The sequence below is a fragment of the Aphelocoma coerulescens genome, chromosome 14, assembly GCF_041296385.1.
Source record: "Aphelocoma coerulescens isolate FSJ_1873_10779 chromosome 14, UR_Acoe_1.0, whole genome shotgun sequence".
In the NCBI taxonomy this organism is placed as follows: domain Eukaryota; kingdom Metazoa; phylum Chordata; class Aves; order Passeriformes; family Corvidae; genus Aphelocoma; species Aphelocoma coerulescens.
Window position 1 is genome coordinate 12,207,523 of NC_091028.1, and position 26,485 is coordinate 12,234,007.

The 26,485-nt window shown below is 50.5% G+C and overlaps 1 protein-coding gene and 2 long non-coding RNA genes across 4 annotated transcripts; 1 reads left to right on the forward strand and 2 right to left on the reverse strand.

Annotated features, from left to right (window-relative positions):
- Nucleotides 1–3,294: 3,294 nt before the first annotated feature.
- AMZ1 (archaelysin family metallopeptidase 1) lies at nucleotides 3,295–18,907 on the reverse strand. 2 transcript variants are annotated; one of them, XM_069029807.1, is made up of 7 exons: nucleotides 18,844–18,907; nucleotides 11,330–11,660; nucleotides 10,551–10,718; nucleotides 9,555–9,683; nucleotides 9,051–9,214; nucleotides 7,452–7,628; nucleotides 3,295–3,991 (listed from the first exon to the last, which is right to left on the reverse strand). In XM_069029807.1, exons 2-7 carry the CDS (start codon nucleotides 11,631–11,633, stop codon nucleotides 3,422–3,424), a joined length of 1,512 nt encoding a protein of 503 aa, XP_068885908.1. In that variant the 5' UTR covers nucleotides 11,634–11,660; nucleotides 18,844–18,907; the 3' UTR covers nucleotides 3,295–3,421. The 2 variants fall into 2 exon arrangements, with proteins under 2 accessions (XP_068885908.1, XP_068885909.1); XM_069029808.1 differs by lacking the exon at nucleotides 18,844–18,907 and adding an exon at nucleotides 12,155–12,354.
- A 468-nt stretch (nucleotides 18,908–19,375) lies between these two features.
- On the reverse strand, nucleotides 19,376–21,992 carry LOC138118910 (uncharacterized). The gene is made up of 3 exons (XR_011155328.1): nucleotides 21,909–21,992; nucleotides 21,218–21,250; nucleotides 19,376–19,815 (listed from the first exon to the last, which is right to left on the reverse strand). It is a non-coding gene; the product is annotated as an uncharacterized lncRNA (long non-coding RNA).
- On the forward strand, nucleotides 21,259–26,114 carry LOC138118909 (uncharacterized). Its single transcript, XR_011155327.1, has 3 exons — nucleotides 21,259–21,621; nucleotides 21,821–22,027; nucleotides 23,628–26,114. It is a non-coding gene; the product is annotated as an uncharacterized lncRNA (long non-coding RNA).
- Nucleotides 26,115–26,485: the final 371 nt, after the last annotated feature.

The window sequence follows — 26,485 nt, forward strand, 5'->3', positions numbered from 1 at the left end:
AACTAGTAAAGAGCATGGAATTTTTTGTTGTGGGATTTTTTTTTGTTATCTGGACAGTTGCTTTGTCCCCCCTCTCCCTTCAGCTACAGCAAGTTCTTCTTTTCATAGTAGGAGTGGAATGTTTTGCCTGTTTATTCGTGGCAGAAGATATTTGTCTTTATGAGCTCGTAAAGCTATTAAAAGACTGGTTTTCACTATGTTCAGGATTAGACTTGAGAAGTTGCTTCAAAACAAGGGTCCTTGAGCTTGGGGCAGAAAGGGAGCTGCTTTGGTGGTGCAGGCTGCTCCAGGTGGCAGCAAGATGGTGTGGTTTGGGAGATGCTCTGAGCCAGAGGAGTCTAACGTGGATCTGTGTTGTGCCTTAGGGGTATTCCAAGGAAACCAACAGCAGCTGCAGGAAGGAGGTGCCTGGTCTGCTGGGGGATCTCCTGACAGTCAGTCATGTGCAGGATTCCTTCCTACATCATCTGCCTGTCCCCACAAGGTACCCCCAGGCACAGAAACACAAGTGGTGCCCTCCAGGGCTGCCAGCCAGAGCCCTGGGCTGTGCCCAGGGAGCTCGGGGCAGGCTGCTGGCACTGTGTCCCTTTGGGACCTGCTGTCCCTTCCCATCTGAGTGCCCAGTTCCTTCCCCTGCCTGTCTTCTGCCAAAGGCTCCCCAAGCTGTGGCTGAGGTGCTGCACAGGGAGCACCCAGGTCTCCTGCCCGCTGCCTGCCACACAGAGGAACAGTTCCTGGACCTTCTGTAACCGGCCCCAATCTTGGATGCTGCGTTGTAAGTGACTTCAGGGTGTTGGATTTATATATAGAGCACCCTACACTCCTTCTTGGTGATGGTTGATCCACAGCTTGACCTTCTAAAGTGGCTCCTAATTATCTCATCTGTATTTCTGTTTCACAGCTTACTCAGCAGCTTATTAGCTGCAAGTTATGTTCCCACACCTTTCCAAGTAGAAGGATCTCCCCAGGAACTTGCTGCTTAAAATGTGGGAAATCTTATTTAGGGGCTTACCTTCAATTTGGTCTACTACTTATTCCTGTGTCAGCTGTTTCCTGCCCCCTGCAACTCTGGTACTTGCAGAGAGGAGTAGCAGCTGTGCCTTTGTGCTTTAGTTCTGGTTTTAACCTTCATTTTCAGTGTAACCTTGGCTGCCTCCAGTCTTTACATTGGTGTGGGCTGGGACAAAGAGCTGCTCACAGACCCTGTGCTTAACGTGCTGCAGCAGCACTGGAAACCTTTGCTGGTGTGAAGAGGAGCCCCTCCACAGGAATGTCTTCACATGACCAAACCCTGCAGTGGAATATTGCAGGGACCCTCTCCTCCAGCTGCTGAAGGGTTTCCAGCCACTCTCTGCCTCTCACGGCGGAGCTGCCTGTTGCCTGTGGGCACTGCTGAGCCATCTCATTTATGTCTTACCTGGAGCACTTGTGGACAAGCTCAGCAGGTAAGTGGTGGTTCTGGCAGTGATGGTGTCAAAAATACCTGTTTGTAGTCACAACAGCTCTTCAGTTGAAGTTCCTGCTCTCGCAGCTGCACAAACGTAAGCCAAGTGTTACAAGGAGTCTCCCATCTGTGACTTCTGCCAGCCCTTCTGTGCCACCCCACTCCTCTGTTGTCTTTGGAATTCTATGATGGAAAGCTGCCTCTGTTCCCTTAGGCAGGATTGTCATCCTGAGCCTCTTCCTGGAAGGTTTCTGAAGTTGAGCCTAATCATTGAGTATGGAACCAAGGAAGATCAAACAAGGCTGAACAGAGATTCATCTCTTGCTTAAAATAGTAAATGTGTTCGGGCAACAACTGAGCGCGTTCGGGGGCAGAACTCGGATTTGTAATTCAAGCGGGGCTTGTTTGGGAAGTTGCTGCTGCTGGGAAGAATGTCTTGGATGAGAACCCGTCACCTTTGTGGCTGCCAGGAGAGGGCGGCAGCAGCGGCTCCGCTGCTCCGCGCCTGCCCCGGTCCAGGCGCGCAGCCTGGAAAAATGTTTCCAGGAATTGCTGTCATCAGTCCCGAAGCCAAACTCCCTTTCTCTGCCGGTATGAATCATGCGGGTGTGAAGTGCTTGTGTTTCCGGAATCCAGCTGAATTTACTGCAAGACCATCTTTGCTACTCACCTGCGTGTGTAAATCTCCGGCGTTTATCCAGTGTCTGTCCTCTTGCTTCCCGCTCCAGAATCACACTGCAGGGTTGGGGGCCTCGAAGTGCACAGGGCAAGTGCTCCGGAAAGCCAAAGCTGTTTCCTTCTCAGACGGAAACATCCTCTCCCTTCTCCCAGCTGCACTGGATCTGATCCTACCTGCTGATATTTTTAGACAGGAGAAATCTGGAGCTCAGCCAGGTGCCTGTGAGCTGTGGGAGCGTTATCAGTGCTCAGGGCTGAGGGAGCAGGGGATGGAGAGGGTCAGCCTTCCCCTGGCAGGAGCAAAGAACTCATCAGCCTCTTGAGCTCTGGCTATAAATAGCTGAGAGGAACGGCATGCTCTGGCCATGGGAAGGGAGGCACTGCTGCTCTGGGTGCCAGCACAGCACCCACTCCTGCTCAGTGGGGGCCTTACGGAGCAGGGAAGAGGGAAGGGCCAGGGTGCTAACTTCCCAAGGCAGAAAGAGGAATGCACGTGTAGTTCCCTCTTTTACATTAATAATGAGTCTGTGAATGTTTCCAAAGGTTCCCTCTCCTGTGCCAACCTACAGAGGATGTGAGTAGTTCCAGCTCACGCTCTAAGCCTGTTTTATTTGAACTGAGGCAGCTCTGGAGATCCTCTTGAGAGTCTGCCAGGAGACAATAGTCACACTAACGCTGCTCTTTGGGCCAGCTGAGCTGCCAGGGATCTTTCTCCCTTACTGCCTGGGAGCTTTCTGCTTTACTCTTTGCCCATCTCCTTCACCTTCCCCCAACTTACAATGAGAGTCCATCAGCCTGGATTGTGCTCCTGTGCTCAGCACAACCTCCAGCTGATGGGGCAGCAACCAGAGCACTCTGAGTGTTTGTGAGGGGGAGAGGACAGGGAGCAATCTCATCTGTGCCTGGGACTGACGTGCTAAGCAGAGGAGAGCTCTGTGTGTGGGAGAGCTGCCCTGGTTTGCATCTGTTTGTTCAGATGGCCCAAGCTTCTGTGTGAGCATGTTCAGTCTTTAGTGGGGACCTGGCTGACCTCTTCCTGGCCAACTTCAGACCAAGAAAATAAAAGCACCTACATGGGACTTGAGGTGGGTTTGGGGTGGTGCTGTCACTTAGACCACCACAGGAAAAACCCTTGGAGAAGAAGCAATCACATGAAAACTGTGTTAGCAATCTCAGAAAACAAAACACCTTTTATTCCTGGGGGGAGTTGCTGTTTCTCTCAGACAGCAACAACTTGGGGTGAGGAAGGCTGGAAGCAGGGCAGTGACATGAACAAAGCCAGCCCAAGGCAGCCCCAGCCTAATTGTCCTCCCACCGCCAGCGATGAGGGGATGATTCCCCTTTGGACAGTTTTCTGGAGCTCAGTTTCCTCCGCAAGGAGGAAAATTTGTCTCCAAGAACTTTGCGTAGCCCGGTGTTGTCCCTAGCAAAGGGCAGGTCCTTCCGCATAGCAGGCAGTTGTCCTGTAAACATTTCCCACTTAGCCAGGGCATCCACGGTCCTGTCCACTTGAGCCAGTTCCTCCTCAGAGACGTTCCTCTCTAGGGCAGCAATGCACGTCTCCAGCCACAGCTCGTAATCCTTGATGGTGTCCGTGGCCTTGGTGTGCCCGGGCAGCCGGGGCTGGCCCTGCGCCTCCGGCAGCAAGCTCGGCTGCTCGTCCTGCTCCAGCTCCGGCCCGATGGACAGGCCCTGGCTGCAGGTGTCGGGGGTCAGCGGCTCGGACAGGGAGGTCACCGCCTCGGAGTCGTTCTCGCAGCACATCCCAGAGTCGGAGCTGAACGGGAGGATGTCCTCTGAGGCAGACAGCTCTGCCGACTCCTGCCTTGGCCACGTGGACAGCACAGTCTGTGTCCAAGCATAGAGCTTCTGCAGTGAGAGGAGAAAGGTTTCATTGTGGAGGGTGAGAGACACCAGTTACACCTTTCCCAGTGTTTGCCAGGTAAACCTGTTTATCTTGGGTGGCTCAGCTGCAGCTGCCACGGTCCTCTCTGCCAGATGATGGGTTCAGATTACTCCTGGTCACCCTACAAAGCAGGAGCTTTTCTTTCCCATTTTTTTGGACTGTGGCAGAGCTGCCTCCAGTCAGATGTGGACTTTATCTGCTTTATTACTGAAGATGGTAAGAGAAAACTGCACCAGATCACTCCCTGCTGTGTGAATGTGGTCTCCAGGAGAGGCAAACCAATGCCTCTCCAGAGGAAACTGTGTCATTATAAAAGCTCCTGAGATAGTGGTGAAGAATTGCGTTTCATCATGTTGTTAATGCCTGTGGTAACGTGTGCTTTATTCCCAAGAATAGCTGTTCCCCTCCCGAGCTGAAATGAACAAGTGGGAAGGCTGGCTCCAGGAAAGAATTAATGAAAGGAAAATGTCTGAGACAATTTCCTTTTAAAATATTAAATGCCACAATGAGGCATATGATGGGTTGCTCCTGGCACATTTATTTCTTATGCTTTAGGGAATGAACCGCAGTGCTCCAGTCATCCCTGAGTAAAAGTGGATCTCGTCTGCCTTGTTTACAGTGTTGGGCTTTTTTCTGTGTTTTTCAGTTTTTCACACCCCTGTGGCCCCATTTCTTCATCTTTACTTTCTGTAGCTCCCAGTGATCCATTTGCAAAGCCCCCAGTTGCTCAGCAATGACAGGATTAGCCTGGGCTGTCCCCATGGTGTGCCAGGCACAGAGCTGGGCCCATCCCTGCCCAGCTCAGGGGGAGCTGCAGTGTTTGAGGAGCAGGCAGGAGATTCCCAGCCCTGCAGAGCTCCCTTCTCTCACAGCACCCTGCTGCTCCCTCCCCCTTCCCTCCTCTATTGCTCTCTCTTCAGGCAAGTGACAGAAAGGATAAAGAGCTGAAATTGAGTGGGTGGGAGAAATCGGCCCTGCTTCTCATTTCAGTCTGAGCATGGAGCCTCGGGGGAGAATTTTGTACAGGAATAAAATGGACTCTTTCAGCTTAGTTAATCCACCCTGCCCCCTCCCTCTGGGGCAAGAAAAATTGTACGGGGACAACTTTTCTCCTGCCTCGTCCCACCTCCAGTGGCCCTTCCCTCCCTCTGGGTTTATCCAACAAAGGCAGCTCCAGAAGCTGCAGTGGGAGCTGGGCTAGTGAAAGGGACAGCAAAGCTACTGGAAAGCTGCGAGCAGCCCATGATTTTGTAATGGCTCTAAACTCCCAAGAATAGTGAATCTGGGAAGGAATCCCAATTGCTACTTAGCCCAATTCCCAAGAAGAAAAAAGGCTGTGGAGATGCAGATGTTCCAACAGTACATTTGGGTTATTCAAGGCAGAAAAAGGAGATGATCAACTCAAGATCACTACCTGAATTCCCAGAATCTCTTCAGTCTCTCATCCTTTGGGTGGCTTATTCATTTGAACTTTGGGTGGGTTTGAAGGGCTGCAGCCTCTTATGTTCTCCTGTTTAACCAGGAAGGGATAAGCTCTGTGTGGGTTTTGTTTACCTGCAGGCAAGAGCAGTTGAAGTGGATGTCTACCCCAAGGATGTCACTGGGACCTGCTGTCTCTGTGTGTGTGGCCACTGCAAACTCATCCAGCTACTAAGTGAGGACAGCCTGGGATGCTGCAGAAGCAGCAGGTGGAAATGTGGAAATGTTGATTGTGGTGGGGAAACACCAGGAGAATTAACTTGCTTTCAGTTTTCAAGATGACTCATGCTGGAATAAGCAGCTGGGATGAAAAAATGGAGTGTGTTTCTGAGTGCAACTCAGATAAATAGATTGAGGGGCTCTTTCTGCTGCATAAGGACTGGTTTCCTGCCCCACGTGCTCCTTTGCCCGTAACCATGTCTCAGTTGCAGATTTGAGCAGTGTTACCTGCTGCTGCCGCCAAAGCACAGCTTGGGTCTGGCATTTCCTGCGGTTATTGTGAGTGTCTGAAGCTGTTTTGTGGCAGGTGGGGATCTGTGATAGTTTTCCAAGAGGAAATGTGACTTCAGACTTGCACTTAATGTGCTTGGCAAGTTAACTTTGCTCTCTGTTATTGTCTCGAAATGCTTTCTGCTCTCTTCTGTCAGGTTGCTTAACTATTTAATTCATCTCTGGTATTTATGTCTCCTCTTAACATTATGGCAAAGCCTCTTACAGAGATTATCACAGCTCTCTTACACCAGCTTGTACTGTATCTAGCTGAGCTTTGCCTTCTCGAGGAAGCAGATGTGACATTTGGCAAGTGTATCATTCCTTCAGGTTTGTGTTCCCTGTCACCGGAGGATGCTGTACAGTATTTGCTGCAGGTGTAAAGGCAAAAATGTTTCTAAAAAAGCTTCATGCAGGTGGCAGTTCTCTTCTAGAAAGTATTGGCTGGATGCTGACAGGATGGGTGTTTAAATAAAGCAGGATTTGTTCCTCTGGTGGTCTGGGCAATTTAGACACCCCTCAGACAGAAGCAGGGATCAAACAGCCAGAGTCAGAGGAGAGTCTGGCAGCACCACAGATAAGTAGGAAAACCACAAAAAATGTGTGTTTCCCCACAGTCTTTGCCATGTTCTGAATGAAACTAGAGGCGTCCCCGTTCTCATTCTCCTCATATCTTGTTACAAATACAACCCACAGACTTTAAAATAGGCAGCCGTGGAAAATCCTGCCTCTGAACATGATGTGTGTCAGACAGGAATCACAACCAGGGAGAAGATGGGTGCTGTGTGAGAATTGTGACATTATTTCTATTCCACCAACCATTTGGGTACTGAATCCTGCTTTTTAGATGGCAGAGGTAGAAAACCCTTTCAGGAGCTAAGGGTGTGTTAGCACTGTTCCTGATCTGTCTAAACATGGCATTAGCAGTTGTGTGGGTGGGAGAGAAGAGACAAAGGATGAGTCTGGGACCCTCCACTTTTTGGCCGTAATAAGTTGTGATCCTTTCTCATAAATTGAAACAGAATAACTGCAGCAAAGTACACAGTTACAATGTCCTCCCTGTTGCCAGCAGCCACAGAGAGGCAAAAATCCTGGGTGGCACAGGAAAGGGCATAGCTGTGGGAATCCCTGCGCTCGCTGCTGCCCCTGCTTCCAATCTGCCTGCCCTACCCACCTTGTTTGTGGGAGTAGGAAAGTGTGGTTTGACTGTGGCAGTGTTTCTTGGGAAAAGCCAAAAGCCCTGAAGCTTGTGTAAATTGTTTCGTTGGTCAGAGCCCGTGTACAACCCCTCTGTGTTCAGGTGTGAGCCGCTGCCGCAGCACCTTGCACTGAGAGCTCCTGAGAGCTCCTGCCTTCACCACGCTGCTGCAGCACCTTCAGTGCTGAGGTTTGGGCCGAGCCACCCTGTCCTCACCCTGCCCCTGCTCCAGGAGGAGCTGGGGGATGGGGTCTCACCCTGTAGCGCTCGATGAGTTTGAAGCCCACGACGTGCTGCAGCTTCCGCAGGCAGATGGGACACGGCTCCAGGGGCCGCAGCAGGGCCTCGTCCAGGCTCAGGGCGCCCTGCATGATGCACTGCAGCCAGCGGCACGTCCCCAGCCCCATCAGGTGGCAGATCTCATGACAGGTCACCTTTCAGGGAAGCAAAGGTCACAGCAGTGCATGGTCATTCCTGTTTCTGCTGCCCCCTCCTCCTCCTCTGCTGTCCCACGTTCCCTGCTCCCTGACGGTCTAACCAACCTCTTGCTCAGCAATGGCACTCCTCCAGCCTAGGCTTTTCCAAGGTGATAAGAGAACCTGGCTGCCTCTTCCCAGCTCCATGTTTGTGTTGTGGAGAAGGGAGGGTGGGTGAGGCAGATGTGGGAAGCCCTGTAGGCAGCGTGTTTGGAGTTGTGGGGCAATGCTGCTCCTGCTCTTCCCCAAGGACAATGTGGTGTTTGGAGGTTTTTTGTTGTTTCAGGGTTTTTTTTAAGGAGGAAAACCAGTCCCACTGGGCCTGAAAAGAGCAACACAGCCTGGGTGAGAAATGTGTAAGAAGCTATTGGCAATAACAGATCTGGGTTCTTCCAGAAAAGACTCCATCAGCATTTGTGCCAAAGCAAAAAAACTGAGCTGGAGTCAGCTGGCCAAGCATGACTGACTTGGGAGTTGGCAACTGTGGAAAGGCGGAGGATGGAGGATTCCTCTCTTCCTCCCATTGCCACTTAATATAATTTGAAATTATTACAGGAAGAGACCTGAAACTAGAAAATCCTGAGCAAATACCAGGGGAGCAAAGGGAAATGACTTCAAAGGTACTGGTGGGACTGCTCTGTGTGGGCCAGATTTGGGAGGAACACTGGAAGCAGAGCTGGAATCTGGCAGATGTTGGGATGAGGGAGGACAGCACTCAGGAAGAGGATGTGTTGGAGGTGAGGGGGTTTAAGGGCATCTGCACATAATGTGCAAACTTGGCTGAGGTATTATTTGCATCCATCCATGTGACAGGTCTGGCACAGGGACCCCTCCCCTTGCAGGTGCCAATGTCTGAGGAGGACAGAGTCACCCTTTCCAGCCATCTGTTAGTTACACACAGCTCCACCAGATATTCTGATTAACTTCCAAATACCGTATCAGCCCTGCTGTGCCTGACAAGCAGAATACTCAGGATTACCCAGGCATGAGCCTGGGAGCTGGGCAAGGTTGTTTCAGTGCTGCTCCATGACATAACCTGCTTTAGTGGAAGGTGTCCCTGCCCATGGCAGGGGTTTGGGACAAGATGGTCTTTCAGGTCCTTCCAACCCCAACCATTCTGTATTGAGGCAAGTCCTGTAGCCTCCCCATAACTGATGCTGTCATTTGCTCCAGTGGCAAGGGGAGTAGGAGTTGTCTATGCAGTGCACTAAAGTGCAAGCTCTCTATGTCTGAATTTGGTGTGGGCTTAGCTGTGATTGCCTGTGCTTCTGGGAGTAGTCTCATGGCTGCTTCACTGGGCTGAAGCATGGATTGTGCCCTGGCTTGAAATATTTAACCCTACACAGGAAGAAACACGGTGCAGGAGATTGCTGGTCCTACCTTACAGCACTGGACCATTTCCTGGGCACTGAACTGCAAGGTCCGGTCTCTGCCCTCCTTGCTGACTTCACACAGCTCTTCCTTCTGTGTGGGTGGGTTCAAGCTGCTACAACCAGCCTGGGGGAAATCCCCAGAAAACCTGGCAAAGCTGCAGACTCCCACTTCTGTGAAGAGAGGGGAGTACAAGTCAGGCATCTGCTCTTTTGCAACTATCTCTCACCTTAAGCAGCATGAAAATAACAGCTGTGGGAGCAGAGTCCAGCTGGGCACACAGGGTGTGATGAGACCCACTCCCCAAAAGGTTTGTATCACCTCAGTTATCTGTTTGGATCAGGAGCCCTGATCCCCCTAATTTTAAATTGGGAAAATCTAGTTCCTCTTATCAGGGGTTGATTAATATGTTAAGGATAAGATTTGGCTATTCTAGTCTCCCAGGGAAGGCTTTTGGTACAGTGCTGCCTTATTCACACACTGTGCTAGATCATCATGGGACGCCAATCCCACCTTGTCCTGGCAGGAATTTGCTGAATGTGAAGCTCCAGGTCTCACATGGGTAAAGGTCCAGCAGAGTGAGTCCAAGGACACACAGGGCATCCATGGGCTTGTTGTTCTTCAGGAAATTCAGGATCCCATCTGGACAAATACAAGAGAGGTGTTAATTTAAATGAAGTATCCCTGGAAGGCACGAAGAGCCAGAATTTCTACTGCTCATGGTGGTGAGGATGTAATCCAAGCCACAGACAGGCAGAGCTGCTGGATTCATCATCTCAGGCGGAGAACCATGGCTGTGTAACCCATCCCTCAAATCAGAGAAGACTTAACTTTGGAAGTGGAGCTGAGCACAGAGTTAAAGCAGAAATGCAGGTGAATTCAGTCCTAACCCATGGAAATGAGCACCTGGGAGCAGAATTCCCCTACAGGCATTTCAGAACTGATCTGGAACAGCCCCAGGGCTGCAGTGCTGGGGCTGTGCTGAGCATGTGCTGCCCATGGTACCCACAAACAGCTCATTCCAGGTGGATGTTTGTGCAGTGCGAGTTTGGCAGCTGGCAAACCTGTTCCCCTGGGGAGCTGTGTGACACTTGAACCCAAATTTCCTATCATGAAAGGCCTGTGAGTTCCCCCCCTGAACCACCCAGGCCAATAATTTACTTTGGCTCTGGACAAGGGATGGGAGAACTCGGAGTGCACCAAATCAACAGAGCCTTCCCGCAGAGCTGATCCGATCGCTTTGCAGAGCTGGACCTAAACATAATAGCACTGAAAAATACAAACAGCAGAGGAAAAGATGATGAAAGTCACTTTGTTTTTTATTCCTGTTTCCAGCCTCAAAGCTCTGGGCTTTCCATGGGAACAGGATTTCTCCCTTTTCACTCCCTTCCTCATCCCCTCCCTGCTCAGGCAATGAAGGGCTGTGTCAGGCATTTCCTACGGGAGCACTCATGCCCGTGTGCCAGGCTGGTGTGTTTGTGGGCTCCCTGCTGCCAGGCCCTTCCTCACCTGCGTGGAGCTGCACCCTGTCCGAGTCCCGGCTGTGGCGGAAGCAGCAGTGAATGGAAGAGACTGGGATGGAGGGAAGGCACTTCACACGCAGACCCAGGAAGAAAGACTCCACACAGCTCTGGAGGGAATCCAGCAGCGAGAGTCCCGCAGGCCCTTCGATTAAGTCTGAGGAGAGAAGCTCCTTATCAGTCCCTTAAAGCCAGGGTGAACATTAGGGTCTGAAGGGGTTTTGTGGGACTGGCCACAGCAACTGGGGACGGGGCAGGCTGGTTCATTCTGGAGGTAATTGCCTACCTGGGGATGTGGTGGACACCTCTGGGTGGTTATGGATATAGAGGAGAAGAGGCAGCTCTTCCTGAGAGGTTGCTCAAGGCATTAGTACGCTCTCATTAGCAGAGCAGATGTGCTGGAAGGTTGTCTCCTGTTTAAGTTGTGCAGAATTATTAACGTGGGAATGGGTGGCTGTGTTTAATGAACCACCAGAGACAGACCTCCAGAAATGCTGGTTTTTCCAGCCTTGTTTCATGTTCTGATATACATATATGCATAAATTCATAGTGAGCCTCACCCAGGGGCGCACATACCGTTTATATGGCAGGTCTACCATCATGGCTTGTGACTCTGGGCCGGGAGCATGTCAGAGCCTTGCCTGGTACACTTTTCTTTGCTATTGCCTTTGCAGGTGAGTCCTTAGAGGAGTGTGTTAGCAGCACTCAGCACCACCCACTGCCCCCCCTGTGTTTCTCCAGGCAGCCCATTGAAGATTCCCCCATTACCTATAGGCTGCAGGTAAATGTGCTTTCGATAGAAGTTCTGCTTCCTCCTCAGCATGGCGTGGTAGAAGGTCTCGAAGTCCTCGGGGGCATCGGGGTGGCTGAGCAGCCAGTCGAAGGCCGTGCGGATGAGCAGCGTGCAGAACAGCGTCCGCTGGGGGTTGTAGGCCTCGGACAGGAACAGCTTCTCCGCCCTGGAGAAGGCCTTGGCGTAGAGCTCCTGCAGCGCGGGGTTGGTGGAGATGAGCGCATCCTTCAGAGCGCGGGGCCCGAAGCTGAACTCCTGCGCGTGTTTGCACTGCAGCATGGCCGGGGCACCCACGGCGGGCACTGCCTGCGCAAGGGGACACAGCCATCAGCACCCGGCCTCGCCAGGGACGGGCAGCCTGCTCACACTTGGCCCTCAGAGCAGTTTGCTCCAATATCCCAGCTGATGGGAGCTATGGACGCTGTACACTGCCCTGGCCTGGATGGGAGCGGCGGTTACGGAGTTCTCCACATCCCCTGGGTGTCACTGGCTCAGGGACCCTGTGCCAGCAGATGGTGCTCAAGAATGCATAGCTCCAGAATGTTGCTGGGTGTCTGGAGTAAACCAGATGGCTTGACTCGTTTTGGGGGTTTTTTGGTGCTCTATCCTGAAGCCCCAGTAAGATGGGAAAGGCCTCTGAGTGTTGTGCAACTGGTTGCACTGGACCTTGTAGGATGTGGAAAGGTGGTGCTTCTATTTGCTTGGGATAAACCACACTCCTTGGAATAGATCCATGTCAGGAACTAAGAGGTCAATATCGGTCTTCATCTGTCGATCAGAAGCCTAAACTTCTGACTTACCTGACACCAGTGAAAGCAGCTGTTGACTGTTGACAATTTCCTCTAACAGCTTTTAATCCTAGGTATTATCCCAGGGCATCTGCTGGCTCCCAGTGCTGTTGTCAGGCTGCAGGATTTAGGGAGGTTTGCCCAGCCAAGGTGGGACCTGCTGTGCGAGGCTCACGTGTGCTGGTGGTGCCTCTCTAGCAGGACATGCTCGGGCCCATTGCCATCGTGTCCCTTTGTGAATAGCTTCATGCCACATTGTGTTAGCATCAGCAACGCTGGGGATGATGTCAAGTGGCAAATAAAGAGCAAATGAAAGCCTGCAGCACAAAGAAGCTAATTTGGAGCATCCTGTAAATGTCCTCTCCAGGCTCCTTTCTAAGGCCAGTGTTCTCCAAAGCTGCAGAAGTCAAGCACCTATTTCCCACTGCAGTTTATGCACTTGGGGAGGTGCCAGTAAACACCTTGGGGAGAGGGAAGAAATAGAGGAAGAAAAGCAGAGCCCCTGTGACTAATCTATGTCTGGATTTTTCCAAAGACACTAATTTTTTGTCAAGCAGAACTGGAGCATTTTGGAGCAGTGCTTTGGGCTTTTTGCCCACCCCAGGTAAGTGTTCCACCTGTACACAGCAGAATGAGAAATTCAGGGTATGTATGCACAAAAACACAGAGTTTCTAGGAATGAGTGTTATCTTCTTCTAGGCAAGTTAATAGTAACTTAAAAGGAGCCAGACAAGCTTTCTGGGTGGATACCAAATGCTTCAGCTGCTGACCATCACTGCTCTAACAGCAGCATTCAATCACAGAAAAAAAAAAAGAGAGATTAAATATTTTAAGGAGGAACTGGTTAAGTCTATAATTTAAGTAGGTCTGCAGCCTAGTTCTGCCAGGTAAGTGGCATTCAGTGGCCCCTGAGGACATCAATATGATTAAGAAAATTCACTATTTAAAAAAATAGTACCAACATGAGCTGAAGCTTTTCCTCAGTTTTGCAGAGGTGGTTTGCACTGTAAGAGGAAAGTGGCAGCCCATTAAAATTAACACTGCATTCCTTCTCATCTAACCCTTGGGAAGAGCTGTGTATGTACTAGTAGTCCTTAAAAGGGCTCATTTTGTGTGATCTTTTTTGTCTCTAAGGTTGTGTAGCCTGGAGAGGGAGTGGGTAAGCAGTTTTCTTTCATTTTTTTGCGAGCTTTGTATTTCACTCATATTAAAGGCTGACAGCAGGTGGCACAGGGGGATCTGAAGTGGTACAAGGGCCCTAATCCAGTGAAAGTTTAGAAAAAAAAAATCTGTGATACTTTCTCAGCTCTTCTTACTGCCAAAAATTGTCCAAATTGCTCCAGCTGGTTTTTACAGGGAGCAGCAAGAGTTTGTATGAGGTTACTTTGCACTTAGTGACACAAATCTCTACACTTCTGACTTACTTCCAGATTTGGGAGGACAAAGTGAGAGTCTGACCCCAGCAGGTCATCAGGAGTTTTGCCTTGGATTAGGGTGAAGATTTGCCTTTTCCTAATGGACAAGATTCCATTTGTTCTGCACAGCCTTTAAAGAAAAGGATCATTTTCCTGGAGATTGCAGAACTTTCACAGGGAAACTTAGCAATATTCAGCTCCCCAAGGATGTGATCCCAGGAGCTGCTGCCTGCTTAGTGCTCCCAGGGAAGTCAGGAAAGAGACTTTGCACTTGCTCCAGGTTGAGACCGATCATGTTAAAGGATTTAAATTTTAAAGTTTCTGGAAGCATGAGCTGCCTTCATTAATGTTCCCGGCAACAACTGGAGTGTCGGTCTGGGGAGGAGCAGCTGGTTAGAAAATGTATGGTTTTTTCTCTGCTAAATGGGAAGCAGTAAAGAGTGGATGTATGTGACAGCAAATACAATGAGTGCACAGTCTTGTAGTAAGTGTTCCCCCCGGGGTCCCTCATGGAATATAGTGCGAGCCCAAAGCTATGGGATATACATTGTTTCCCAAGGCTTCCTAAAAGGGGACATTCACCCAGCTCCAGACATTCCCAGCTGTGACCATGGGTGTTTTGTGATGTTCACCATGCCCAAGGATGCCCATGACGACGCTTTAGTGGTTCAAAAGCTCAGGGATTCATTTGCAGGAATTCAGTCTCTGGTGACATGTGCCTCATTGTCCTGGAGAGTCTGGCTTTGCTTCCAACAGAACAGCAGCAACCCATTACACTCTCCAAATCCAGGACAATTACTTCTCTTCAATAAGCTTTTCTAAAATATTTCATTTGAGAAAATTAATGCTTCAGAAAAATTTTATGGACCAACTTTAGTGGTTGAAAAAAGCAGCTCTTTTACAACATTAGCCAGAGTAGATGTTATTTGTCTTGGTCTAATATATGGATATGGTGTTTCATTAACTGAAGCAGAGCAACAGGGCTTTATAATTTTTAGCTCTTGTGCTGAGGGTGCCTGGTGTAACTCCCTGGGGCAGTGCCTCAGGAGGAAATGGCACTTTGGCTTGGATAGTTTCTTTCCCGACTCAGTTTTTAAGATGCCAGGGTGCAGATGAAGAAGCGGAAGCACCAATGCATCCTTCTGCCCTTCAGGTATTTCAGAAGATGTCTTGCCTTTAAAGAAGCTAATTTGGCCCCTTGTTCAGTGACAAGCTGTAGGACCTGACCAGCAAGTCTTGGGAAGGAGAAACTAACTCTTTTTTTTAAAAATCTAATAATTTGTAGTTGCACTTGAGAAATGCTTTAAGCAAGATAATAATGTAGAGACCTGCTGCAACTGGAGGCACTCTCCACATCCACTTCCATGCCATTCTCTACCTTACTATTAGGAAAACATCCTCTTCCCAGTACAAATTTTGACATTCCATCTCACAGCCATTTACTAACATTGTAATTTTTCCTACACAAGGAGCACCTGTGTTGGACCATAAGAAGTCCATGAAGGTTGGACCTGATGATCTTGGAGGTCTTTTCCAACCTCAGTGGTTCCATGATACGAAGGAGCAATGTCCCTGTGTGCGGGATGGAACATGTGCTTGTGCTCCTGCAGGCTCCAGGGGCAGGGAAGGAGCCTGTGCTGGGAATCTCATCCAGTTCAGGGAGTTTCTGTTATTTGCATATTTCATATTGTCCATCATCACATCCACGCAGTGCAGAGGAGACACAAAGAACCCAAAGGTTTTGGCACTGGGCTCTTTGTGTGTTCCTGGCAGCAGCCTTTTCCAGTGATTATTATTGTAGGACTCCAGTTGTGGCCTTTCTGCTTGTGGTGCTCCACAAGGCAGGAGCTCCAATACATTCTCTGTGTCTGGCTTTCAGCACCTCTCAGAGGTTTCAGATCAGATTGGGCACATTACACAAATCTGTTTACTATGGCATCTGACAGATTATTTTCATGGGGAATGTTTTCACAAGAAATGCCCCAAAATCCAGGCTCAGCAAGTGTCACCCGAGCAGTCTGTACACTCCCTTTCCCACAGTAACCTGTTAATGTGCTTCATGTGTAATTCAGGTTACTCATAAATTATTCTCTTTGCAAATCAGACACATATAAATTATTCTCTGTAATTGAAAATTACCTATGAATTATTCTGTTTGTAATTCATAGATATGTCATTTATTCTCTAATATATTGACACTGCTTTCTTGGATAGATATGCCTGGGGCTATCAGGGTGATTCTCAAAGGCCAAGGCAATATCATACAGTGTGAGTTCATTTGGGATATTCTGACAAGACAGGGATGGTCTTGTGTGCAGAAATTCCATGTTGTACAGAAAGGGCACTCAGTGCATAATGGATTTATTTGGTACTGTATAGAATTTGACCCTAACATTGCAGAGATTGTATTTTTTTAATTTATTTTTTTAAGCTGGTCATTCTAAAGTTATTTGTTTTATAACCCAATTTGTAAGTAATTTCTAACTCTGACTGTCCTATAGGCACTGCAGGTTGCAGATGCACAGAAGGAGATTCCCTCTGTTCCCTTCCCCTCTCAGCTCTTGTGAAGTAATTGGAGGCAAACTGACTTAACCCAGTTCTTTGGATGTCAGAGGGACATTAGCAGGGTCTCTTAACGCTGATTAATTGCGTTTGTTAGGTGCTGTACTGTAAACAAGCAGTGATAGTGCAGAAAATTCATTGCCAGTCAACAGAAATGAAAAGCCCAGAGCAAACATAACGAGCAATAACTAATTATCAACACATGCCCCAGTTGCTTAATAGCTCTTTCTCTGAGATTTGCACTTAGTGTCTGCTACTGATGCTCCAGGATCAGCCTCTCCTTCCCAGTGCTTCCCCATACTGCACCAACAACAGCCTGAAAGCAATTTTCTCAATTTATTTGTTGACGTGTATAGAAAGAGATTTTTCTTGACTGAGAAGCTCTGCTCCAAACAAAATTCTCACTGGTCCAGCTCCTTCCTCGAGGAGCTCGACACAGCCCCTCACAGAGAGCCAGGCTTTGCCTGCCGAGTAGACTCAGCTTCTGGGGTCACACCAAATCTGTTTGGCCAGGTTCAGACCTGAGGTGCAAGTATTTTGAGATACCCAGCAGTTTTCCGAATCAATCCCCTCTGCTCACAGAGAAAATCCGCTCTGGACCTGCTCAGCCCTCTACTTGTGGAGCTGTGGCATCCTCTGTTCGCTTAAAGGGCCACAAAGCACTGAGTCAGATCTGTGTGTGTTCCAGCCCATAAACTCAGATAAAGCCTTCTGGCCTCACATAGTGCCAGATCCCAATAATATTTGTGTGCCGTGTCTCTAGAATATGTCTGTGGCTCAGAAACAGATGGTCTCAAGAAGAGTCATTCCTGGTGCTGTGGAAACCTTCAGGGATTCACATGTGCATTTACCAGGAGGGGAATCTGCCTGTCCTATTGGAAATGTGATTGATGTGTTACTGCTGCAAGGCTCAGTCCTGGAAGTTTGTCCTCCCAGGAATCTGCCTCATTAATTAACTTGGACTGTGGGATGAGTTAGATGGACAGCTCAACAATATGCAAAAAAGGTTTGCAAGGTGAAAGACAAGATTTGTAAAGGTCAATAAATACTTAAGATGGAGGCAGATGCTTCCATCTGTCCTTATTTAAATGTTCTTATTTAAGTGCTCTTAAGTATTTAAGAACACATACACATCCACTTTGCCCTTGATTTTGTTTTATGTTAAAGCCTGCTCTCCCACTACACTGTGTTTCATTTTAATATGTAGTGAGGACATACATTATCCCTTGTTTCAGCCTTCTCTTCTACGGATTTTATTTATTCTATGCTCGTACAAAGCGCTACCCTATTTTTCAGTGCCTGCTATTTGAGGCTCTCTAAGTGTCACACAAACATTCATGAACTTCTCTGTGCTACCCTTTAGAAAGTAAGCTGGCAGTATGTGCCTTTCCCCCTCCTCCCCCTCATCACCCGTTTATTCACCATTTTCATTGTTTTCTCTGTTCATTTTAGTCTGGTTTAACTGCCTGTGATGCTTCTCCCATGCACACATGTGATGAAGGGCTGGCTGTGTTCTCCTTCCCTGGCTCTGGCACGAAATAATCCTCCACAATCCGTGTGTGCGTGCTGTGCACTTGCTAACCAAAGACCCAAAAGCACCGAGCGGCATCTATCAGAGCTGTGCAACAAACGTAGCACTGCAGAGATACCCGAGCTCTAATCACTCACAGCTCCAGGCACTTTGCTCTTCATCATACTTGTCTAGACAGACTAAATGGTCTCTGCGAGACAACCCCAGTGTTAGCCAGGAAAGCGGCTGCGTTTTCCATACGGATGAACTCCCAAACAGGTATAGCTAAGGGTGGGTATTCCCTGGAGCACGGGCGTTATAAAAGTGGCTCATCCCGCGGTATAAAGGCACGCGGTGCCTCCTCCTCCCAAAACATCAAGTGCTTTTTAAGTGGTGCCGCCAGGTCGGGGATGTTTGTGGGCATTTTATAGCCAAGGAGAAGGAGGGGGGTCCAAGGTATTACTACAGCCAGCATGTCTAGGGGGGACAAAGAGCCCAAATCCACGATTTCGTAGGGGCCGGCTGTACCCTGATCTGCCAGCTCTGCCAGCCGGAGGGTTGCTGCGTACGAGGGGTGCTCTGGAAGGGCTGCAGAAGCAAGTGCTGCTCCTGGGACACCTGGACACCCCCGGCCCCGCTGATGTGGAAAAGGGGCTGTTGATGCTGGTCCCCGGTGCGGGAATCCCACGGGTGGGTGTGCAGAGAGGGAACAAGTCCCCCAGCACTCTGGGACCGTGCACCAAGCGCGAAGACCGAGCTCAGCCGCCGGCACCGCAAACCCCCGGCAGGATGCACCACCAAGAGTGCCCGGGCAGGACCCCTGGAGCCCGTGGGGATGATGCCCGGAGCGTAGTCCCTAATCCCCGGCCGGAGATGCCCCAAGCGCGGTCACCAGCCCCCGGAGGGGGATGCCCTAAACGTGACCCGCCGCCACCGGGGGAGGATGCCCCGAGCACGGCCACCATCACCCGGGGAGCGATGCCGTCGCCGGGAAAGGGCTGCCCATCTCCCTGAACCCAGCCACACTCACCCGCGCAGCGGTGCCCGTCACCCCGGGGGCGATGCCCATCACCCGGGAGATGCCCCAGCCCCCCGGGGGGTCCCGCCGCACGCCGGGGCCGCCCGGACCCCCCTTCCCTCCTGGCCGTGCCCTACCCCGATGAGGCGACCCCGCGACCCCTCTGACCTGCCCGGGGGGACAGGACAAGACTCACCGCCCGCCGGGCCGGGACTGCGGAGGCCGGGAGGAGCGGCAGGGCCGGGGCACCCGGCTCGGGGCTGGCGAGGCGGAGCGGAGCCCGGCAGCGGCGGCGGCGGCGGCAGGAGGAGCAGCAGGAGGAGGAGGAGGAGGAGGAGGAAAAGGGGGAGCAAAGGGGGGCTCGGCCCCGGCGCCGGGAGCCCGCGGGATTCGCCGAGCGGCCGCCCAGAGCCGCCTCCTGCCGGGGCGCGGGGCAACCGGCGGGGAGCGCCCGCGGCGCCGGGCTGAGGGAGCGGCCGGGCCCGGAGGGGACTCGGGGCGGGAGGGGACACGGGGTGCGGGGACAGGACACGGGGTCCGGGAGAGGAGGGACACGGTGCGGAGGGGACACGGGGTGCGGGGACAGGACACGGGGTCCGGGAGAGGAGGGACACGGTGCGGAGGGGACACGGGGTGCGGGGACAGGACACGGGGTGCGGGAGAGGAGGGACACGGTGCGGAGGGGACACGGGGTGCGGGGGAGCAGGACGGGCCCGGCGGTGGCGGCGGGACCCGCTCGGCCGCTGGCGCCTGGGAGGGGAGCAGGAGCGCAGGCAGCCCTTGTTTTGGGAAGAGCGTTCCCAAAAGAGCCTGGGGCTGAGCAGCGCGTCAGTGCCGCGGGGTGGAAACCCTTTAATCTGCGCTCTAATGAGAGCTGGGCGAGGAGCGGGTGTCTGGGGTCTGGTTGTGCCGGTGGCTGGTGCCATCCCCGCCCTGCGAGCCGTGTTTGCAATTCTCCCTGATGCCTCGCTCGCGGCATCGCTCCCACATGACCTGGATGCATTTTTGTGTCCCACAATGTCCTTTAATTCGGGAATATTATCTGTTCTTGGAAAGGTTAATTACATGAAAGGAGTGGATCTCTGTTCCCGTTTCTTCATGGCTTCATTTTTTCTGCCTTTCATGTTTTGATCCTCTTCAGTGCTTTGATCCCTCATTTCTGCCATCCCTGGATGGGAGGAAAAAAGGAATACCCTGGCTGGGACTCAAGCGTGTCCCTAAGTGACATAAACTGAAATTAGGAAAAAAAAAAAAATTTACAACCTCAGGAACTGTAGTGGTCCTGGAAGCCCGAATGCCATCTGCACATCCAGCACAACCACGGGCCTTGCAAGGGCCAGCAGAATGTCCTGCCGGAGCCGCGGTGGCCATGGGAGTGGGCAGATGACCACGTGCCGTGCTGCAGGATTAGCAAGCACCGGGATGAGACCATCCCTGCTGCAGCCCGGAGCCTGCATTGCTCTGAAGGCACTGGCAGCATCGCTGGTGAAAAATTGCCCCAATTTGTGCTCTCTTAATCAGACCAAGGCAGGTGTACGGAGTACGGCATGGGGGAAAACCCGGACCGGATTTTTCCCGGAGTACGGATTGGGGGAAAACCCGGACTGGATTTTTCCCGGAGTACGGAATGGACTGCGAGGAAAACCCGGACTGGATTTTTCCCGGAGTACGGAATGGACTGCGAGGAAAACCCGGACTGGATTTTTCCCGGAGTACGGAATGGACTGCGAGGAAAACCCGGACTGGATTTTTCCTGGAGTACGGAATGGACTGCGAGGAAAACCCGGACTGGATTTTTCCCAGAGTACGGAATGGACTGCGAGGAAAACCCGGACTGGATTTTTCCTGGAGTATGGAATGGACTGCGAGGAAAACCCGGACTGGATTTTTCCTGGAGTACGGAATGGACTGCGAGGAAAACCCGGACTGGATTTTTCCTGGAGTACGGAATGGACTGCAAGGAAAACCCGGACTGGATTTTTCCCAGAGTACGGAATGGACTGCGAGGAAAACCCGGACTGGATTTTTCCCGGAGTACGGAATGGGGGAAACTCAGATTGGATTTTTCAGTGACCCCTGAAGTGGGACTGCTTGTATTAAGATGCAAATGACACCGGTGGGGAGCAGGATGGTTCCTTGATCTGCTCAAGTTTTCTGTTTGTTGTTGATGCAATCAGAACTCCAGGGTTTTGCAGCCTGTCTTGTCACAGGGTTTTTTTATAAATACAGGGACAGGCACATGCAGTTTAAGGACATATATTCCTTGTGGATTCATGGGATTGCATGGATCCACCAGCACATGCAGGAAATCTTATTTTTGTTTTCCGCAGCGCTGCTTTGCACTCCTTGTGGCTGTCACTTGTCTACTGAGATCAGCACACAGCTTTTAGATACAGTGAATGCAAATAAAGAGCAGAGCAGAGCAGTGACTTCGTGCTCCACTCAGCTGGAAGAAAAGATGTGCATCTTTCAGTGGAGCTGGAATAAAAAACCAGCTTGATCCTATGAATGAAAGTGGTTCACTCAACACACACAGTGCCATCAAGGCTGCCAGGCAGCCCAGCCCTTACCTGACTCAGGAACTGTGTCTATAGGTCACATTCCTGCCCAAGAAAGCACTGATATTAATTAAAATGCACTCCGAGCTTCATCATTGACTTTGGTTACAATGTAAGATGTAACCAATAGTGTGTATTCTATTATCACCTTCACAAGCTGTTAAACTGGGTGGGGCAGTGTTTGTTTTCTCCTACCATGACTCATCCCAGACAATGCCCTCGGGGCTTTGTCTCTGTTAATGGCCCATCAAGGACACACCCCATGACTCATACAATTACATCATCCCATTGTGAGATGCTCCACCCAGGGCGAGGAGCCAATCATTCCCACCTGGATACAAGCTCGTGTTTGGAACAGCACAAGCAGTTCTACCTACTGGATTCCTAGAGGACAAGAGCTGCTACTGGACCTTCAGGTGAAAACCAGGCCCTTTTCTACAGGATCACTGCTTCAACAGGACCACTTCATCTGGACTGCTACCACCACTCTGACTAACAGGGTGTCAGGTTGTATCCTGACCCTGTCAGTGTTCTTGTACTATTGCATTTATTTTAATTTTCCTATTAAATTATAATTCTGACTTGTGATCTCCCACTGGTTGGTTTTCAAACTAGTACACCCGTCCATCACCCTTCCCTAACAAACCCTACGGATGAACCTCATGGAGGTGTGGATGAACAGCAATGTGAGCATGGCACTCACAGTTTTCCATGATTCCCGTGAGAAACCTGAGGCAGCTGAGATCGGCAGCAGTGAAGGACAGCTTCCTTCCCTCTGGAGGAGGTGACAGAAGAGAAGCAGAGAGCAGCAGGCACCTTCTGGTAGGTGATGGAGTGGGGGCATCGGTGTCCCTAAGGCAGCACCAGACCAGCAAAATTGTCCCTCTCTGCTGTGTCCTGGCACAGTCCAGGCTCTGCTGGCAACTTGGGGAGGAGCTTTAATGAAAACAAATGTTTGGCTGGTGCTACTGTAGTGCCACAGACTTGAAGGAGCAAACAGAGAGAGCCCAGCCCCTCTTTGATTAGTGAGTGCAATCTGCTGCCACAGCTGATGCTGGGGGAGAAGATAAGAGGGAGAAAATGAGAACAGCTCTGGAGTGAAGATGAAAACACTGGGCAGAAGATCTGTGGGCGGATGAAAGGGAGCCATTTATTTGCAAATAAGTTGCTAGATTAGGCTTCATGTGCATCTGGGCAGCTTCTAGTACTATGGGCTTATTCAGAGCTGAGAGTTTTGACTGGAGTCAGAGACTCTTGAGACATAAGCCCACATGTCTAGGCAGTGGCTGGTCCAAGTCTGTCTTGTGCTACTCTAAGGAAAATTTAAGGGTCTTCTTCACTTTTTACCATTGATTGTGTGTCTCTGTAGGAAGGCAGCATGGCTGCTCCATGATTCATTCCCACGAGGAAGCATGATTTCAGGTCCCCAGATGGCTGCAGAGGCAGAAGAGGAGGCAGATAGATATTTTTACAGCCAGGAGAATGCAGCTTCAGTGTACAAGTTTGGCCTGGCTTAGACGATCTGGGGGATATACAGAATAATTTTTTTTTTTTTTTTTTATGTTTGTCTTCCTCTTGGCTCCTGATTAGGCTTTAGGAACACTGAGGAAGGAGAAGGCTGCTGCCTGACCAATTCATCCCAGGATTTAAATTCAGCCTGGTATCTGGTTTGTGTGTTCCCTGGGGTTCAGCAGAGTCCATTTATTGAGTCCAGCAGAAATAGCTTTTTGCTTCCTGGTTTCAGAGGAGGTGTTAAGTAGGACACAGATAAATTTGGGAATATTAGTAAGGGAAGAAGGGCAGCTATCTCTTTTGAAATAGATCTTTGATAATAGAACTTTGGGCAGAGAACTGTGAAGAGCTGCCTTTTGTAGAGCTAGAGGATGAGATGTTTGCAGATCGGAAACTTTTTCTGATTCCAATAAATTACTGGGCAGAAATGGGTGTTTGGGAGCATTTCAAGTTTCTGTATAAGCAGCTCTGTCTGGCACTGTGTCCTGCAGCATTTCAGCTCAGGGAGTGTCTTGCTGGTGTCAACAGTTCAGGGCTGGGTTGTGTCCTGCATTGGCATCTCAGCCTACGGGAATTTGGGGACTGCTGTGTGATAGTGCAGATGGAGAGGTTCTTAGTGGTGGCACCTCAGTTTTAAGATTTGTCAGTTTTTCCTGAGATGCAGAGACATCAAGTTTCACGTGGTCAGTAATCTGAAATAGACTCTCTCCTTCAAAGGAGGGAGGTCTGTGACTGAGAGGCAAAGCCCTGCAATATGCTGTCTGTGTAACTAAAACACTCCAGTGAGATTAAATACGAGATGGAGGGCAGAGATAGTTGGAGGCACTGAGAAACAGAACCATTTTCAAGTATTTTGCTGCAGAGGTGACTGGAGAACTTGCCTGATTTTTTTCCCTGTGCTGTCCTTCAGCAGGTGATTCATGCCAGACAGCCAGGTGGACACATCACTGACCCAGAAACCTTCGGATAACAGGACAGGTGTGGACACTGAACCGAGCTCAGGCACAAGGCAGAGGAGAACCACAGGGCTGCAGAGCCTTGAATCAGAGCTCATCTCTGTGTCTTGTTGGGCTGACGCATGGCTGTGATTTTTGGCTCAGGAACTGACCACAGCCCAGTTTGCTCTGGGCTGGGTGAGGATCTACTTGAGCCTGGTGATGCTACAAAGGCGGCTAAAGGCCAAGTGCTGTCACTGGAAACCAACTGTGAATTAATACATGGGGTGTGATTAATGTTCTTTTTAAATGCATTCATGTCCTGTCGCACTGGCTGCGGCTCTGGTGTCACATTTGGTGTTCTCAGAACATTTATTAGCCTTACGGATCCCTTGATTATTGCTTTCTCTTTTATAATTAAGCCATGAAACTCAGCATGGTGCAGCTTATGCAGTATTAATTCATGGCTGGCGTATTCTGCCTGTGCCCTGGGATAAGGCTAAATGCTGGCAGCTGGATTGCTCTCTGCACAGTTGCTATTCTGAAATTTTTTAATATGATTATAAAAATCACATTCTGCTTGCATATGGGCACCTTGGGGCTCTGCACTGCCGCAAGCAGTGCTGAGGTGGGGTCTGACTTCCTCAAGAGCAGAATCTGTGCCCCTGGCAGTGCTGAGAGAAGAGGCTTCCTCTTGCCCCAGGTGCTGGCTGATGCTCTCCAGGTGGATACTATTAGCTCTGCTCCAGTGCTAGTGCAGCCCCACGCGCTCTCCACTCCCTGCCCACCCTTCCTAGGACATGCCTGTGAAAACGTGAGTCTTGCAAATGAGTTCTGTTTCACTTCTTTTTGTCCTCCTTTTCTTCATGTGAGAGTTAAGTAGAATTCAGGATTTCCTGCGAGGCTGCAGCTCCACGGCCCCTTTCTGTCAGCAGCAGCTGCCATGGATGTCTGAATAGTTTTCCTCCTGGCTGGTTGCTCCTGCCCCCAGAACAACAGTTTAACAGTTTGTGTGGCCATGTGGTGAGCTGAAAAGGGAACAAAAATAGCACTTAACATATCTGTTTTATTTAGGTTTTTTTTCTTATTTTCCCTCTCCCGGGAACTAGTTTTAGGAGTGACTGCACTGAAGGAATTAGAGCTTGGTGCTACTGGGAGGGAAATCACTGGAATGACACAGACCCAGTGTCCCAGACACTGCTGGCCCAGAGGCAGCAGTTTGAATGCAGAATTCATGAGCTCTTTGCCGGGTTGGGTGTTGGGCTGCTAGCTGTTTCCTTTGGGTAAATCCAAGCAGCTTTGCAGCTGCCTCCTCTGAGGCATGAGATGCAGCACAGGGTGGGCAGTGGTGGGCTCCAGCAGCTCTGCCCACATGGCTCTGGTCTCCTGGAAGTGCTACCAAATTTCAGATGTGGGGACAAAATGCCAGCTGCTGAAGGGCAGTCGTACCAGCATCCCTCAGGTGCTCTTCATGGGCCACAGATTCCACAGTGGAAAGGCAGTTCCTCTCGGCAGTGTTTGTGTCAGTGACGCACATGCCCACACTGCTCAGGTTATTGATTATTGCTCATCAAACCATTTCTGGAGAGACCCGACTGCTGATCATCTCAAAGCTTCTGTTTCAAACAAATGGTGCCAAACCCTACGTGCAGGATGCAAAGCTGTAGTGCCGAAACTCTTTGAGCTCAGACGTTACCATGGAGATGAATCTTTGATCTCGCTGAAGTAAATAAAGGGGGTGGAGAAGATGCTCCCAAACTAGAGAGGAAGGCAAGGCTGATTCCTACGGGGCAGAAGTTCTCAACAGGAATTAGGGTGATGGAAGGCTTCTCTTTTTATCCCCTCCCTGATGCCATGTCTGTGGTAGCAGGGAGGTTGAGCTGTGTGCCCGCCAGCGCACATGGAAAACGTGCCTTTCATGCAGCCAGCCAGACGGCACGCTGCACCTTGGAGCTGCCTGATTTAATGCTGCTGGAGACTCAGACCTTTGTCTGCACTGCAATATTCACCCTGTGCTGCAGGATTTGGAGAACAGAGACACAGGGCTTTAATACCACTGCGAGGCACCCTCGTTTTCCTGACTGTGGTGAAGCAATCCGAGGAATGAGAGTGGCCAGGAAAAGTGCTGTGTTTATGGATAAAATATAGAGGGGGGGAAAAAAAATCACATTTTACTCTGGTGTAATGTGCAAAATAGAAGTGTTTGCTATGCTGACCCGGAGATAGTGGCCAAAGGCCAATCCAAAGTCAAGTTGGCTTTATCCACACGGGTGAGCCTTGACCACACCAGTGACTTGTGCGTTCTTAGAGCTGTCGGCAGGATCTGTTACTGCTGGCACTGGAAATTGAGGCTTCCATGGATGGAGCAGAAGAGAATTCATTAGGGAAGGGTATAATTAGCAGCAGTAGTCTCTGGGAGCTGCTGCTTGGGGCAGCTGTGGTCCCAGCACGCTGGCAGGACGTTCCGGGGCAGCGGGAGATGATGCCGGTGTTGGAGCGGCGGAGCTGCCGCTCGGCTCTCCCGGGAGCGCCGTGGGCCGGGCTGGGCACGCCTGTTGGTGCATTTCTCGCTCCGCTGGGCACCCGGCTGGTGGCTTTCCCTGGTCACTTCGGATCTGCTCACAGGACAGTGACGGACCCGTCCCTTTGTCTCTGTTGCCAGCACGGCCCCAAACAGGTTTTAGTGCAGTGTGTGCGGGGTGAGTGAACTGCTGTGTGTAGCTGGTGCAACACTGGTTTTCCTCTTTTTTTTTTTCCTAAATAATCTTCCTCAGATGCATTGAGCTGCCAGTTGTGCTAATTAGTGTCTCTCTACTCTAGGGATTTTCACCCA